Source organism: Pseudophryne corroboree, chromosome 2, assembly GCF_028390025.1.
Source record: "Pseudophryne corroboree isolate aPseCor3 chromosome 2, aPseCor3.hap2, whole genome shotgun sequence".
NCBI classification, from domain to species: domain Eukaryota; kingdom Metazoa; phylum Chordata; class Amphibia; order Anura; family Myobatrachidae; genus Pseudophryne; species Pseudophryne corroboree.
The window spans coordinates 930,289,302-930,305,070 of record NC_086445.1 but is presented as its reverse complement, the minus strand read 5'-3'; the positions used below and the strand labels follow the sequence as shown (position 1 = coordinate 930,305,070).

The window sequence follows — 15,769 nt, the reverse complement described above, 5'->3', positions numbered from 1 at the left end:
GGCTGGATTCTAAATATTCCAAAGTCGCAGTTGGTTCCTACGACTCGTCTGCCTTTCCTAGGCATGATTCTAGACACAGACCAGAAAAGGGTTTATCTCCCGATAGAGAAAGCTCAGGAACTCATGACACTGGTCAGGAATCTATTAAAACCAAACAGGTGTCGGTGCATCACTGCACTCGAGTCCTGGGAAAGATGGTGGCATCATACGAGGCCATTCCCTTCGGCAGGTTCCATGCGAGGACCTTTCAATGGGACTTACTGGACAAGTGGTCCGGATCACATCTTCAGATGCATCGGTTAATCACCCTATCTCCCAGGGCCAGGGTGTCTCTCCTGTGGTGGCTGCAGAGTGCTCACCTTCTCGAGGGCCGCAGATTCGGCATTCAGGACTGGGTCCTGGGGACCATGGATGCAAGCCTCCGAGGGTGGGGAGCAGTCACACAGGGAAGAAATTTCCAAGGTCTGTGGTCAAGTCAGGAGACTTGCCTTCACATCAACATCCTGGAACTAAGGGCCATATACAACGCACTACGTCAAGCGGAGACCCTGCTTCGCGACCAACCGGTTCTGATTCAGTCAGACAACATCACCGCAGTGGCTCATGTAAACCGACAAGGCGGCACAAGGAGCAGGGTGGCGATGGCGGAAGCCACCAGAATTCTTCGCTGGGCGGAAAATCACGTAAGCGCACTGTCAGCAGTGTTCATCCCGGGAGTGGACAACTGGGAAGCAGACTTCCTCAGCAGACTCGACCTCCACCCGGGAGAGTGGGGACTTCATCAGGAAGTCTTCGCACAGATTGCAAGTCGGTGGGAACTGCCACAGGTGGACATGATGGCATCCCGCCTCGACAAAAAACTACAGAGGTATTGCGCCAGGTCAAGAGACCCTCAGGCGATAGCTGTAGACGCCGTGGTGACACTGTGGGTGTTCCAGTCGGTCTATGTATTTCCTCCTCTTCCTCTCATACCCAAGGTGCTGAGAATAATAAGAAAAAGAGGAGTGAGAACAATACTCATTGTTCCAGATTGGCCACGAAGGACTTGGTATCCAGATCTGCAAGAAATGCTCACCGAGGACCCGTGGCCTCTTCCTCTAAGACAGGGCTTGTTGCAACAGGGGCCCTGCCTGTTCCAAGACTTACCGCGGCTGCGTTTGACGGCATGGCGGTTGAACGCCGAATCCTAACAGAGAAAGGCATTCCGGATGAGGTCATTCCTACGCTGATAGAGGCTAGGAAGGACGTGACAGCTCATCATTATCACCGTATATGGCGAAAATATGTTGCTTGGTGTGTGGCCAGGAATGCCCCTACAGAGGAATTCCAGCTGGGCCGTTTCCTTCACTTCCTACAGTCAGGAGTGAATTTGGGCCTAAAATTGGGTTCCATTAAGTTCGGCCCTATCCATTTTCTTTCAAAAGGAGTTGACTTCTCTACCTGAAGTTCAGACGTTTGTAATGGGAGTGCTGCATATTCAGCCCCCTTTTGTGCCTCCAGTGGCACCTTGGGATCTTAACGTGGTGTTGAGTTTCCTGAAATCCCACTGGTTTGAACCACTCAAAACGGTGGAGTTGAAATATCTCACGTGGAAGGTGGTCATGCTATTAGCCTTGGCTTCGGCTAGGCGTGTGTCAGAGTTGGCGGCTTTGTCACATAAAAGCCCCTATCTGGTTTTCCATGCGGATAGAGCAGAATTGCGGACCCGTCCACAATTTCTGCCGAAAGTGGTTTCATCCTTTCATATAAACCAACCTATTGCCTAGTGCCTGTGGCTACTACTGACTTGGAGGAGTCCGAGTTACTTGATGTGGTCAGGGCTTTGAAGGTTTATGTAGCCAGAACGGCTAGGGTCAGGAAAACAGAATCTTTGTTTATCCTGTATGCTTCCAACAAGCTTGGTGCTCCTGCTTCAAAGCAAACTATTGCTCGCTGGATCTGTAACACGATTCAGCAGGCTCATTCTGCGGCTGGATGGCCGCTGCCTAAATCAGTTAAGGCCCATTCCACGAGGAAGGTGGGCTCTTCTTGGGCGGCTGCCCGAGGGGTCTCGGCATTACAGCTTTGCCGAGCGGCTACTTGGTCAGGTTCAAACACTTTTGCAAAGTTCTACAAGTTTGATACCCTGGCTGAGGAGGACCTTGTGTTTGCTCATTCGGTGCTGCAGAGTCATCCGCACTCTCCCGCCCGTTTGGGAGCTTTGGTATAATCCCCATGGTCCTTACGGAGTCCCCAGCATCCACTAGGACGTTAGAGAAAATAAGATTTTACTTACCGGTAAATCTATTTCTCTATCGTCCTAGTGGATGCTGGGGTTCCTGAAAGGACCATGGGGAATAGCGGCTCCGCAGGAGACAGGGCACAAAAAGTAAAGCTTTTTCCGATCAGGTGGTGTGCACTGGCTCCTCCCCCTATGACCCTCCTCCAGACTCCAGTTAGATTTTTGTGCCCGGCCGAGAAGGGTGCAATCTAGGTGGCTCTCCTAAAGAGCTGCTTAGAAAAAGTTTAGCTAGGTTTTTTATTTTACAGTGATTCCTGCTGGCAACAGGATCACTGCAGCGAGGGACTGAGGGGAGAAGGAGTCAACTCACCTGCGTGCAGGATGGATTGGCTTCTTGGCTACTGGACATCAAGCTCCAGAGGGACGATCACGGGTACAGCCTGGATGGTCACCGGAGCCACGCCGCCGGCCCCCTTGCAGATGCTGAAGACAGAAGAGGTCCAGAATCGGCGGCTGAAGACTCCTGCAGTCTTCAAAAGGTAGCGCACAGCACTGCAGCTGTGCGCCATTTTCCTCTCAGCACACTTCACACGGCAGTCACTGAGGGTGCAGGGCGCTGGGAGGGGGGCGCCCTGGGAGGCAAAATGATTACCTATAAAGGCTAAAAATACCTCACATATAGCCCTAGAGGCTATATGGAGATATTTAACCCCTGCCTGATTTCTCTAAATAGCGGGAGACGAGCCCGCCAGAAAAGGGGCGGGGCCTATCTCCTCAGCACACGGCGCCATTTCCTCTCACAGCTCCGCTGGTCAGGACGGCTCCCAAGTCTCTCCCCTGCACTGCACTACAGAAACAGGGTAAAACAGAGAGGGGGGGGCACATTTATGGCGATAATTTGATATAACAAAGCAGCTATAAGGGAGCACTTATTATAAGGCTATCCCTGATATATATATAGCGCTTTTGGTGTGTGCTGGCAAACTCTCCCTCTGTCTCCCCAAAGGGCTAGTGGGTCCTGTCTTCGTTAGGAGCATTCCCTGTGTGTCTGCTGTGTGTCGGTACGTGTGTGTCGACATGTATGAGGACGATATTGGTGTGGAGGCGGAGCAATTGCCAAATATGAGGATGTCACCCCCTAGGGAGTCGACACCGGAATGGATGCCTTTATTTATGGAACTACGGGATAGTGTCAACACGCTAAAGCAGTCGTTTGACGACATGAGGCGGCCGGACAATCAATTAGTGCCTGTCCAGGCGACTCAAACACCGTCAGGGGCTGTGAAACGCCCTTTGCCTCAGTCGGTCGACACAGACCCAGACACAGGCGATGACTCCAGTGGTGACGGTGACGAATCAACCGTATTTTCCAGTAGGGCCACACGTTATATGATTTTGGCAATGAAGGAGGCGTTACATTTAGCTGATACTACAGGTACCACTAAACAGGGTATTATGTGGGGTATGAAAAAACTACCTATAGTTTTTCCTGAATCAAAAGAATTAAATGACGTGTGTAATGAAGCGTGGGTTGCCCCTGATAAAAAACTGATAATTTCAAAGAAATTATTGGCATTATACCCTTTCCCGCCAGAGGTTAGGGAGCGCTGGGAAACACCTCCTAGGGTGGACAAGGCGCTAACACGCTTATCTAAACAAGTGGCGTTACCCTCTCCTGAGACGGCCGCACTTAAAGATCCATCAGATAGAAGGATGGAAAATATCCAAAAAAGTATATACACACATGCAGGTGTTATACTACGACCAGCTGTAGCGACTGCCTGGATGGGCAGTGCTGGGGTAGTTTGGTCAGAGTCCCTGATTGAAAATATTGATACCCTGGACAGGGACAATATTTTACTGTCGTTAGAACAAATAAAGGATGCATTTCTTTATATGCGTGATGCACAGAGGGATATCTGCACACTGGCATCACGGGTAAGTGCTATGTCCATTTCGGCCAGAAGAGCTTTATGGACGCGACAGTGGACAGGCGATGCGGATTCAAAACGGCATATGGAAGTTTTGCCGTATAAAGGGGAGGAGTTATTTGGAGTCGGTCTATCAGATTTGGTGGCCACGGCTACAGCCGGGAAATCCACCTTTCTACCTCAAGTCACTCCCCCACAGAAAAAGGCACCGACTTTTCAACCGCAGCCCTTTCGTTCCTTTAAAAATAAGAGAGCAAAGGGCTATTCATATCTGCCACGAGGCAAAGGTCGAGGGAAGAGACAGCAACACGCAGCTCCTTCCCAGGAACAGAAGCCCTCCCCGGCTTCTACAAAAGCCTCAGCATGACGCTGGGGCTCCTCAAGCGGACTCGGGGATGGTGGGCGGTCGTCTCAAAAATTACAGCGCGCAGTGGGCTCACTCGCAGGTAGATCCCTGGATCCTGCAGATAATATCTCAAGGGTACAGGTTGGAATTAGAGACGGATCCACCTCGCCGTTTCCTGAAGTCTGCTTTACCAACGTCCCCCTCCGAAAGGGAGACGGTTTTGGAAGCCATTCACAAGCTGTACTCTCAGCAGGTGATAGTCAAGGTACCTCTTCTACAACAAGGGAAGGGGTATTATTCCACTCTTTTTGTGGTACCGAAGCCGGATGGCTCGGTAAGGCCTATTCTAAATCTGAAGTCCTTGAACCTGTACATAAAGAAGTTCAAGTTCAAAATGGAGTCACTCAGAGCAGTGATAGCGAACCTGGAAGAGGGGGACTTTATGGTATCCTTGGACATCAAGGATGCATATCTCCACGTTCCAATTTACCCCTCACACCAGGGGTACCTCAGGTTCGTTGTACAAAACTGTCACTATCAGTTTCAGACGCTGCCGTTCGGATTGTCCACGGCACCTCGGATCTTTACAAAGGTAATGGCCGAGATGATGATTCTTCTTCGAAGAAAAGGCGTATTAATTATCCCATACTTGGACGATCTCCTAATAAGGGCGAGGTCCAGAGAACAGCTAGAGATGGGATTAGCACTGTCTCAAGAAGTGCTAAAACAGCACGGGTGGATTCTGAATATTCCAAAATCCCAGTTAATGCCGACAACTCGTCTGCTGTTCCTAGGGATGATTCTGGACACGGTTCAGAAAAAGGTTTTTCTCCCGGAGGAAAAAGCCAAGGAGTTATCCGACCTTGTCAGGAACCTCCTAAAACCAGGAAAGGTGTCTGTACATCAATGCACAAGAGTCCTGGGAAAAATGGTGGCTTCTTACGAAGCAATTCCATTCGGCAGATTCCACGCAAGAATTTTCCAAAGGGATCTGTTGGACAAATGGTCAGGGTCGCATCTTCAGATGCACCTACGGATAACCCTGTCTCCAAGGACAAGGGTGTCTCTTCTGTGGTGGTTGCAGAGTCCTCATCTATTGGAGGGCCGCAGATTCGGCATACAGGATTGGATCCTGGTGACCACGGACGCCAGCCTGAGAGGCTGGGGAGCAGTCACACAAGGAAGAAACTTCCAGGGAGTATGGACGAGCCTGGAAACGTCTCTTCACATAAACATTCTGGAACTAAGAGCAATATACAATGCTCTAAGCCAGGCAGAACCTCTGCTTCAGGGAAAACCGGTGTTGATCCAGTCGGACAACATCACGGCAGTCGCCCATGTGAACAGACAGGGCGGCACAAGAAGCAGGAGTGCAATGGCAGAAGCTGCAAGGATTCTTCGCTGGGCAGAGAATCATGTGATAGCGCTATCAGCAGTGTTCATCCCGGGAGTGGACAACTGGGAAGCAGACTTCCTCAGCAGACACGATCTTCACCCGGGGGAGTGGGGACTTCATCCAGAAGTCTTCCACATGCTGGTAACCCGTTGGGAAAGACCAATGGTGGACATGATGGCGTCTCGCCTCAACAAAAAACTGGACAGGTATTGCGCCAGGTCAAGAGATCCGCAGGCAATAGCTGTGGACGCACTGGTAACGCCTTGGGTGTACCAGTCGGTGTATGTGTTTCCTCCTCTGCCTCTCATACCAAAAGTATTGAGAATTATACGGCAAAGAGGCGTAAGAACGATACTAGTGGTTCCGGATTGGCCAAGAAGGACTTGGTACCCGGAACTTCAAGAGATGATCACGGAAGATCCGTGGCCTCTACCTCTAAGGAGGGACTTGCTTCAGCAGGGTCCCTGTCTGTTTCAAGACTTACCGCGGCTGCGTTTGACGGCATGGCGGTTGAACGCCGGATCCTAATGGAAAAAGGCATGCCGGAAGAAGTCATTCCTACTTTGATTAAAGCAAGGAAAGAAGTAACCGTGCAACATTATCACCGAATTTGGCGAAAATATGTTGCGTGGTGCGAAGATCGGAGTGCTCCGACGGAGGAATTTCAACTGGGTCGATTCCTACATTTCCTGCAATCAGGATTGTCTATGGGTCTCAAATTGGGATCTATTAAGGTTCAAATTTCGGCCCTGTCGATTTTCTTTCAAAAAGAATTGGCTTCAGTCCCTGAAGTCCAGACCTTTGTTAAGGGAGTGCTGCATATACAGCCTCCTGTGGTGCCTCCAGTGGCACCGTGGGATCTCAATGTAGTTTTGGATATTCTAAAATCTCATTGGTTTGAACCACTAAATAAGGTGGATTTGAAATATCTCACTTGGAAAGTGACCATGCTTCTAGCCCTGGCTTCTGCCAGGAGAGTGTCAGAATTGGCAGCTTTATCTTACAAAAGCCCATATCTGATTTTCCATTCGGACAGGGCAGAACTGCGGACTCGTCCGCATTTTCTCCCTAAGGTGGTGTCAGCATTTCATCTGAACCAGCCTATTGTAGTGCCTGCGGCTACAAGTGACTTGGAGGACTCCAAGTTACTGGACGTTGTCAGAGCATTAAAAATATATATTGCAAGAACAGCTGGAGTCAGAAAATCTGACTCGTTGTTTATATTGTATGCACCCAACAAGATGGGTGCTCCTGCGTCTAAGCAGACGATTGCTCGTTGGATCTGTAGCACAATCCAACTGGCACATTCTGTGGCAGGCCTGCCACAGCCTAAATCTGTAAAGGCCCACTCCACAAGGAAGGTGGGCTCATCTTGGGCGGCTGCCCGAGGGGTCTCGGCATTACAACTTTGCCGAGCAGCTACGTGGTCAGGGGAGAACACGTTTGTAAAATTTTACAAATTTGATACTCTGGCTAAGGAGGACCTGGAGTTCTCTCATTCGGTGCTGCAGAGTCATCCGCACTCTCCCGCCCGTTTGGGAGCTTTGGTATAATCCCCATGGTCCTTTCAGGAACCCCAGCATCCACTAGGACGATAGAGAAAATAAGATTTTACTTACCGATAAATCTATTTCTCGGAGTCCGTAGTGGATGCTGGGCGCCCATCCCAAGTGCGGATTATCTGCATAAATTGTACATAGTTATTGTTAACTTATTCGGGTTATTGTTGTAGGAAGCCATCTTTCAGAGGCTCCGCTGTTATCATACTGTTAACTGGGTTTAGATCACAAGTTGTACGGTGTGATTGGTGTGGCTGGTATGAGTCTTACCCGGGATTCAAAATCCTCCCTTATTGTGTACGCTCGTCCGGGCACAGTACCTGACTGGAGTCTGGAGGAGGGTCATAGGGGGAGGAGCCAGTGCACACCACCTGATCGGAAAAAGCTTTACTTTTTGTGCCCTGTCTCCTGCGGAGCCGCTATTCCCCATGGTCCTTTCAGGAACCCCAGCATCCACTACGGACTCCGAGAAATAGATTTATCGGTAAGTAAAATCTTATTTTCTCGTAGTCCGTAGTGGATGCTGGGCGCCCGTCCCAAGTGCGTAATTCTGCTGCAATACTTGTATATAGTTATTGCTTCAATAAGGGTTATGTTATGGTTGCATCAGGGTTGACCTGATACTCTATTGTTGTTCATACTGTTAACTGGGTAAGTTTATCACAAGTTATACGGTGTGATTGGTGTGACTGGTATGAGTCTTGCCCTGGATTACCAAAATCCTTTCCTTGTACTGTCAGCTCTTCTGGGCACAGTTTCTCTAACTGAGGTCTGGAGGAGGGGCATAGAGGGAGGAGCCAGAGCACACCAGAACCTAAATTCTTTCTTAAAGTGCCTTGTCTCCTGCGGAGCCCGTCTATCCCCATGGTCCTTACGGAGTCCCCAGCATCCACTAAGGACTACGAGAAATAGATTTACCGGTAAGTAAAATCTTATTTTCTCTGACGTCCTAGTGGATGCTGGGACTCCGTCAGGACCATGGGGAATAGCGGCTCCGCAGGAGACAGGGCACAAAATTTAAAAGTTTGACCACTAGGTGGTGTGTACTGGCTCCTCCCCCTATGACCCTCCTCCAAGCCTCAGTTAGGTTTTTGTGCCCGTCCGAGCAGGGTGCAATCTAGGTGGCTCTCCTAAAGAGCTGCTTAGAAAAAGTTTGTTAGGTTTTTTATTTTCAGTGAGTCCTGCTGGCAACAGGCTCACTGCAACGAGGGACTTAGGGGAGAAGAAGTGAACTCACCTGCGTGCAGGATGGATTTGCTTCTTAGGCTACTGGACACTAGCTCCAGAGGGACGATCACAGGTACAGCCTGGATGGGTCACCGGAGCCGCGCCGCCGACCCCCTTGCAGATGCCGAATAGAGAAGAGGTCCAGAAACCGGCGGCAGAAGACGTCTCAGTCTTCATGAGGTAGCGCACAGCACTGCAGCTGTGCGCCATTGCTCTCCGCACACTTCACACCAGCGGTCACTGAGGGTGCAGGGCGCTGGGGGGGGCGCCCTGGGCAGCAATGTAATATACCTATTCTGGCTAAAATATATCACATATAGCCCCTGGGGCTATATGGATGTATTTAACCCCTGCCAGGTTCCAAAAAAACCGGGAGAAGAAGCCCGCCGAAAAGGGGGCGGGGCCTATTCTCCTCAGCACACAGCGCCATTTTCCTGCCCAGCTCCGCTGCGAGGAAGGCTCCCAGGACTCTCCCCTGCACTGCACTACAGAAACAGGGTAAAAACAGAGGGGGGGGGCACTTATTGGCGATATTTATAATATTTGAGCTGCTATAAAGGGAACACACTTATTAAGGTTGTCCCTATATATATTTATAGCGCTTGGGTGTGTGCTGGCAAACTCTCCCTCTGTCTCCCCAAAGGGCTAGTGGGGTCCTGTCTTCTATCAGAGCATTCCCTGTGTGTCTGCTGTGTGTCGGTACGTGTGTGTCGACATGTATGAGGACGATGTTGGCGTGGAGGCGGAGCAATTGCCTGTAATGGTGATGTCACCCCCTAGGGAGTCGACACCAGAATGGATGGCTTTGTTTATGGAATTACGGGATAGTGTCAGCACGCTACAAAAGTCGGTTGACGACATGAGACAGCCGGCAAACCAGTTAGTACCTGTCCAGGCGTCTCAGACACCGTCAGGGGCTGTAAAACCCCCTTTACCTCAGTCGGTCGACACAGACCCAGACACTGACACTGAATCCAGTGTCGACGGTGAAGAAACAAACGTATTTTCCAGTAGGGCCACACGTTATATGATCACGGCAATGAAGGAGGCTTTGCATATCTCTGATACTGCAAGTACCACAAAAAGGGGTATTATGTGGGGTGTGAAAAAACTACCGATAGTTTTTCCTGAATCAGAGAAACTGAATGAAGTGTGTGATGAAGCGTGGGTTACCCCAGATAGAAAACTGCTAATTTCAAAGAAGTTATTGGCATTATACCCTTTCCCGCCAGAGGTTAGGGCGCGCTGGGAAACACCTCCTAGGGTGGATAAGGCGCTCACACGCTTATCAAAGCAAGTGGCGTTACCGTCTCCTGATACGGCCGCCCTCAAGGATCCAGCTGATAGGAGGCTGGAGAATACATTAAAAAGTATATACACACATACGGGTGTTATACTGAGACCAGCAATCGCCTCAGCCTGGATGTGCAGTGCTGGCGTGGCTTGGTCGGAGTCACTGTCTGAAAATATTGATACCCTGGATAGGGACAGTATTTTACTGACTATAGAGCAGTTAAAGGATGCATTTCTTTATATGCGAGATGCACAGAGAGATATTTGCACTCTGGCATCAAGAGCAAGTGCGATGTCCATATCTGCCAGAAGAAGTTTATGGACGCGCCAGTGGTCAGGTGATGCGGATTCCAAACGACATATGGAAGTATTGCCGTATAAGGGGGAGGAATTATTTGGGGTCGGTCTATCGGATCTGGTGGCCACGGCAACGGCCGGAAAATCCACCTTTTTACCCCAGGTCACCTCCCAGCAGAAAAAGCCGCAGGCTTTTCAGCCGCAGTCCTTTCGTTCCTATAAGAACAAACGAGCAAAAGGACATTCCACTCCAAAGGAAAGGGTAAGAGACTGCAACAAGCAGCTCCTTCCCAGGAGCAGAAGCCCTCCCCGGCTTCTACAAAGGCGTCAGCATGACGCTGGGACCTTACAAGCAGACTCAGGGGCGGTGGGGGGTCGCCTCAAACATTTCAGCGCACAGTGGGCTCACTCGCAGGTGGACCCCTGGATCCTGCAGGTAGTATCTCAGGGTTACAGGTTGGAATTCGAGAAGTCCCCTCCTCGCCGTTTCCTAAAGTCTGCTTTGCCAACGTCTCCCTCCGATAGGGCGACGGTATTGGAGGCCATTCACAAGCTGTATTCTCAGCAGGTGATAGTCAAGGTACCCCTCCTACAACAGGGACAGGGGTATTACTCCACGCTATTTGTGGTACCGAAGCCGGACGGCTCGGTAAGACCGATTCTAAATCTAAAATCTCTGAACCTGTACATACAAAAATTCAAGTTCAAGATGGAGTCACTCAGAGCAGTGATAGCGAATCTGGAAGAAGGGGATTTTATGGTGTCCTTGGACATCAAGGATGCTTACCTTCATGTTCCAATTTGTCCTTCACACCAAGGGTACCTCAGGTTCGTGGTCCAAAACTGTCATTATCAGTTTCAGACGCTGCCGTTTGGATTGTCCACGGCACCCCGGGTCTTTACCAAGGTAATGGCCGAAATGATGATCCTTCTTCGAAGAGAAGGCGTCTTAATTATCCCTTACTTGGACGATCTCCTGATAAGGGCAAGATCCAGAGAACAGCTGGAGGTCGGAGTAGCACTAACCCAAGTAGTGCTCCAACAACACGGGTGGATTCTGAATTTTCCAAAATCCCAACTGATCCCGACGACACGTCTGTTGTTCCTAGGGATGATTCTGGACACTGTTCAGAAAAAGGTATTTCTTCCGGAGGAGAAAGCCAGGGAGTTATCCGATCTAGTCAGGAACCTCCTAAAACCAGGAAAAGTATCTGTGCATCAATGCACAAGAGTCCTGGGAAAAATGGTAGCTTCTTACGAAGCGATTCCATTCGGCAGATTCCATGCACGAACTTTTCAGTGGGATCTGCTGGACAAATGGTCCGGATCGCATCTGCAGATGCATCAGCGGATAAAATTGTCCACAAGGACAAGAGTGTGTCTGCTATGGTGGTTGCAGAGTGCTCATCTGTTAGAGGGCCGCAGATTCGGCATACAGAACTGGGTCCTAGTGACCACGGATGCCAGCCTGAGAGGCTGGGGAGCGGTCACACAGGGAAGAAACTTCCAGGGCGTGTGGTCAAGCCTGGAGACGTCTCTTCACATAAATATACTGGAGCTAAGAGCAATCTACAATGCTCTAAGCCTGGCAAAACCTCTGCTTCAGGGTCAGCCGGTGTTGATTCAGTCGGACAACATCACGGCAGTCGCCCACGTAAACAGACAGGGCGGCACAAGAAGCAGGAGGGCAATGGCAGAAGCTGCAAGGATTCTCCGCTGGGCAGAAAATCATGTGTTAGCACTGTCAGCTGTGTTCATCCCGGGAGTGGATAACTGGGAAGCAGACTTCCTCAGCAGACACGATCTGCACCCGGGAGAGTGGGGACTTCATCCAGAAGTCTTCCACATGATTGTGGTCCATTGGGAAAGACCAATGGTGGACATGATGGCGTCCCGCCTCAACAAAAAACTGGACAGGTATTGCGCCAGGTCAAGAGACCCTCAGGCAATAGCTGTAGACGCTCTGGTAACACCATGGGTGTACCAGTCAGTGTATGTGTTTCCTCCTCTGCCTCTCATACCAAAAGTACTGAGAATTATACGGCAAAGGGGAGTAAGAACGATACTCGTGGCTCCGGATTGGCCAAGAAGAACTTGGTACCCGGAACTTCAGGAGATGCTCACGGAAGATCCGTGGCCTTTACCTCTAAGACGGGACCTGCTTCAGCAGGGACCGTGTCTATTCCAAGACTTACCGCGGCTGCGTTGACGGCATGGCGGTTGAACGCCGAATCCTAAGGGAAAAAGGCATTCCGGAAGAGGTCATCCCTACCCTGGTAAAAGCCAGGAAGGAGGTGACTGCACAACATTATCACCGCATTTGGAGAAAATATGTTGCGTGGTGTGAGGCCAGGAAGGCCCCGACGGAGGAATTTCAACTGGGTCGATTCCTACATTTCCTGCAAACAGGATTGTCTATGGGCCTCAAATTAGGGTCCATTAAGGTTCAAATTTCGGCCCTGTCGATTTTCTTCCAGAAAGAATTGGCTTCAGTTCCTGAAGTCCAGACTTTTGTAAAAGGAGTACTACATATACAGCCCCCGGTTGTGCCCCCAGTGGCACCGTGGGATCTTAATGTAGTTTTGGATTTTCTCAAATCCCATTGGTTTGAGCCACTCAAATCGGTGGATTTGAAATATCTTACATGGAAAGTAACCATGCTACTGGCCCTGGCTTCAGCCAGGAGAGTGTCAGAATTGGCGGCTTTATCGTATAAAAGCCCATATCTGATTTTCCATTCGGACAGGGCAGAACTGCGGACGCGTCCTCACTTTCTGCCTAAGGTGGTTTCAGCGTTTCACCTGAACCAGCCTATTGTGGTGCCTGCGGCTACTAGCGATTTGGAGGATTCCAAGTTGCTGGACGTTGTCAGAGCATTGAAAATATATATTTCAAGGACGGCTGGAGTCAGAAAATCTGACTCGCTGTTTATACTGTATGCACCCAACAAGCTGGGTGCTCCTGCTTCTAAGCAGACGATTGCTCGTTGGATTTGTAGCACAATTCAACTTGCACATTCTGTGGCAGGCCTGCCACAGCCTAAATCTGTCAAGGCCCATTCCACAAGGAAGGTGGGCTCATCTTGGGCGGCTGCCCGAGGGGTCTCGGCATTACAACTCTGCCGAGCAGCTACGTGGTCGGGGGAGAACACGTTTGTAAAATTCTACAAATTTGATACCCTGGCTAAGGAGGACCTGGAGTTCTCTCATTCGGTGCTGCAGAGTCATCCGCACTCTCCCGCCCGTTTGGGAGCTTTGGTATAATCCCCATGGTCCTGACGGAGTCCCAGCATCCACTAGGACGTCAGAGAAAATAAGATTTTACTTACCGATAAATCTATTTCTCGTAGTCCGTAGTGGATGCTGGGCGCCCATCCCAAGTGCGGATTGTCTGCAATACTTGTACATAGTTATTGTTACAAAAAAATTGGGTTGTTATTGTTGTGAGCCGTCTGTTCAGAGGCTCCTACGTTTGTCATACTGTTAACTGGGTTCAGATCACAAGTTGTACGGTGTGATTGGTGTGGCTGGTATGAGTCTTACCCGGGATTCAAAATCCTTCCTTATTGTGTACGCTCGTCCGGGCACAGTATCCTAAATGAGGCTTGGAGGAGGGTCATAGGGGGAGGAGCCAGTACACACCACCTAGTGGTCAAACTTTTAAATTTTGTGCCCTGTCTCCTGCGGAGCCGCTATTCCCCATGGTCCTGACGGAGTCCCAGCATCCACTACGGACTACGAGAAATAGATTTATCGGTAAATAAAATCTTATTTTTTTTAAACAATTGATGACTTCTTTTAAATGAAATATTATGTATCTATTTATTTATAGATTTGCAGAAGTCCTTGCTGGTAAATGTAACCTAGTCTCCCCTATGCCTAGTATCTATATAATAGGAACACCCCATTCATTAAAGAAGCAGTGGCTAAGCTTAACAACACTTAGGGATTGCGACTCCTTTAATTTGAGCTGTTTGAACGCATTTAAGCCTGTCATTGTATGATACACTATTAACCTACAACTTCATTGTGATTTGCATGATGCAGGTAATAACATGAGTAACAGCCTGGAGGGAGCGGAGCACAGGAATGGCACTGCTAGCGCCCTTTTGCACATAGATGAGTCTGATGGACTGGACAGACTATCAAAGCAGAGACCAAAGAAAAAGAGAAGGGGAGAGAACAGGCAGTACCAAACAGGTGTGTATTCTGCTTGTATATTGGACTCCCAGCAGAAACCATGCTTGCTAACTTTGGACTATGGGCCTAATTCAGAGTTGATCGCAGCAGCAAATTTGTTAGCAGTTGGGCAAAACCATGTGCACTGCAGGGGAGGCAGATATAACGTGCAGAGAGAGTTAGATTTGGGTGGGTTATTTTATTTCTGTGCAGGGTAAATACTGGCTGCTTTATTTTTACACTGCAATTTAGATTGCAGATTGAACACACCCCACCCGAATCTAACTTTCTCTGCACATGTGTTTTGAAAAACACAACAATGATGAATGACAGGAAAACATTCAGATATAGAAAATGTTTTGGTTTCTACAAACGCTGACTTTTGTTTTTTGGGGAAAAAAATGGAATACATTTTGTAATATTCCTACAGAATGAAGCATGAATATACAATATCGCACTCAGACTGGAAGGCATTGCGCTCTCTTATGTGTGCGTGTTCTCTCTTTAGGAACAAGGGGGGTAATTCCAAGTTGATCGCAGCAGGACATTTTTTAGCAGTTGGGCAAAACCATGTGCACTGCGGGTGTGGCAGATATAACATGTGCAGAGAGAGATAGATTTGGGCGGGGTGTGTTCAAACTGAAATCTAAATTGCAGTGTAAAAATAAAGAGGTCAGTATTTACTCTGCACAGAAACAATATAACCCACCCAAATCTAAAGGTGGGTACACACTGGCCGATATATCTGCCGTTCTCTTGAACGGCCGATATATCGCGGGTCCGTCGGCCAGTGTGTACGGGCGATATGTCTGTGAACTCTGTCGTTCACAGACATATCGCGTCGGGTCCGCAGCACAGCTGACGGCCAAAATATCTACCAATATATTGGCGCGTTGCTGTGAGTGTACGGGCGGACGGCAGACCGCCCGTACACATGCTGCGGCAGCCGGCGGTGATTGACAGCTGAACTGGGCGGCCATGTGTACACGCCCGCCCAGTTCATGACGTCGGTCCCGACGGATCGGGCAGTGTGTATGCTCAACACACTGCCTGATCCGTCCATTGATCAATTGATCGGCAGATATATCTATCAGTGGGTACCCACCTTGACTCTCTCTGCAAATTTTATATTTCTCTAACGTCCTAGAGGATGCTGGGGACTCCGTAAGGACCATTGGGAATAGACGGGCTCCGCAGGAGATAGGGCAATTTAAGAAAAACTTTGGATTCTGGGTGTGCACTGGCTCCTCCCTCTATGCCCCTCCTCCAGACCTCCGTTTTAGACTGTGCCCAGAGGAGAATGGGTGCACTGCAGGGAGCT

At 49.5% G+C, this 15,769-nt stretch overlaps 1 protein-coding gene across 6 annotated transcripts in view; it reads left to right on the top strand.

Annotated features, from left to right (window-relative positions):
* The window catches only part of ZFX (zinc finger protein X-linked), a 139,354-nt gene that overhangs the window by 100,877 nt on the left and 22,708 nt on the right, over nucleotides 1-15,769 (top strand). For all 6 annotated transcript variants that reach the window (XM_063956223.1, XM_063956220.1, XM_063956222.1 and 3 more), the window contains one exon: nucleotides 14,317-14,469. In XM_063956223.1, coding sequence (XP_063812293.1) covers nucleotides 14,317-14,469 — 153 coding nt within the window. The remainder of the gene's footprint in view (nucleotides 1-14,316; nucleotides 14,470-15,769) is intronic.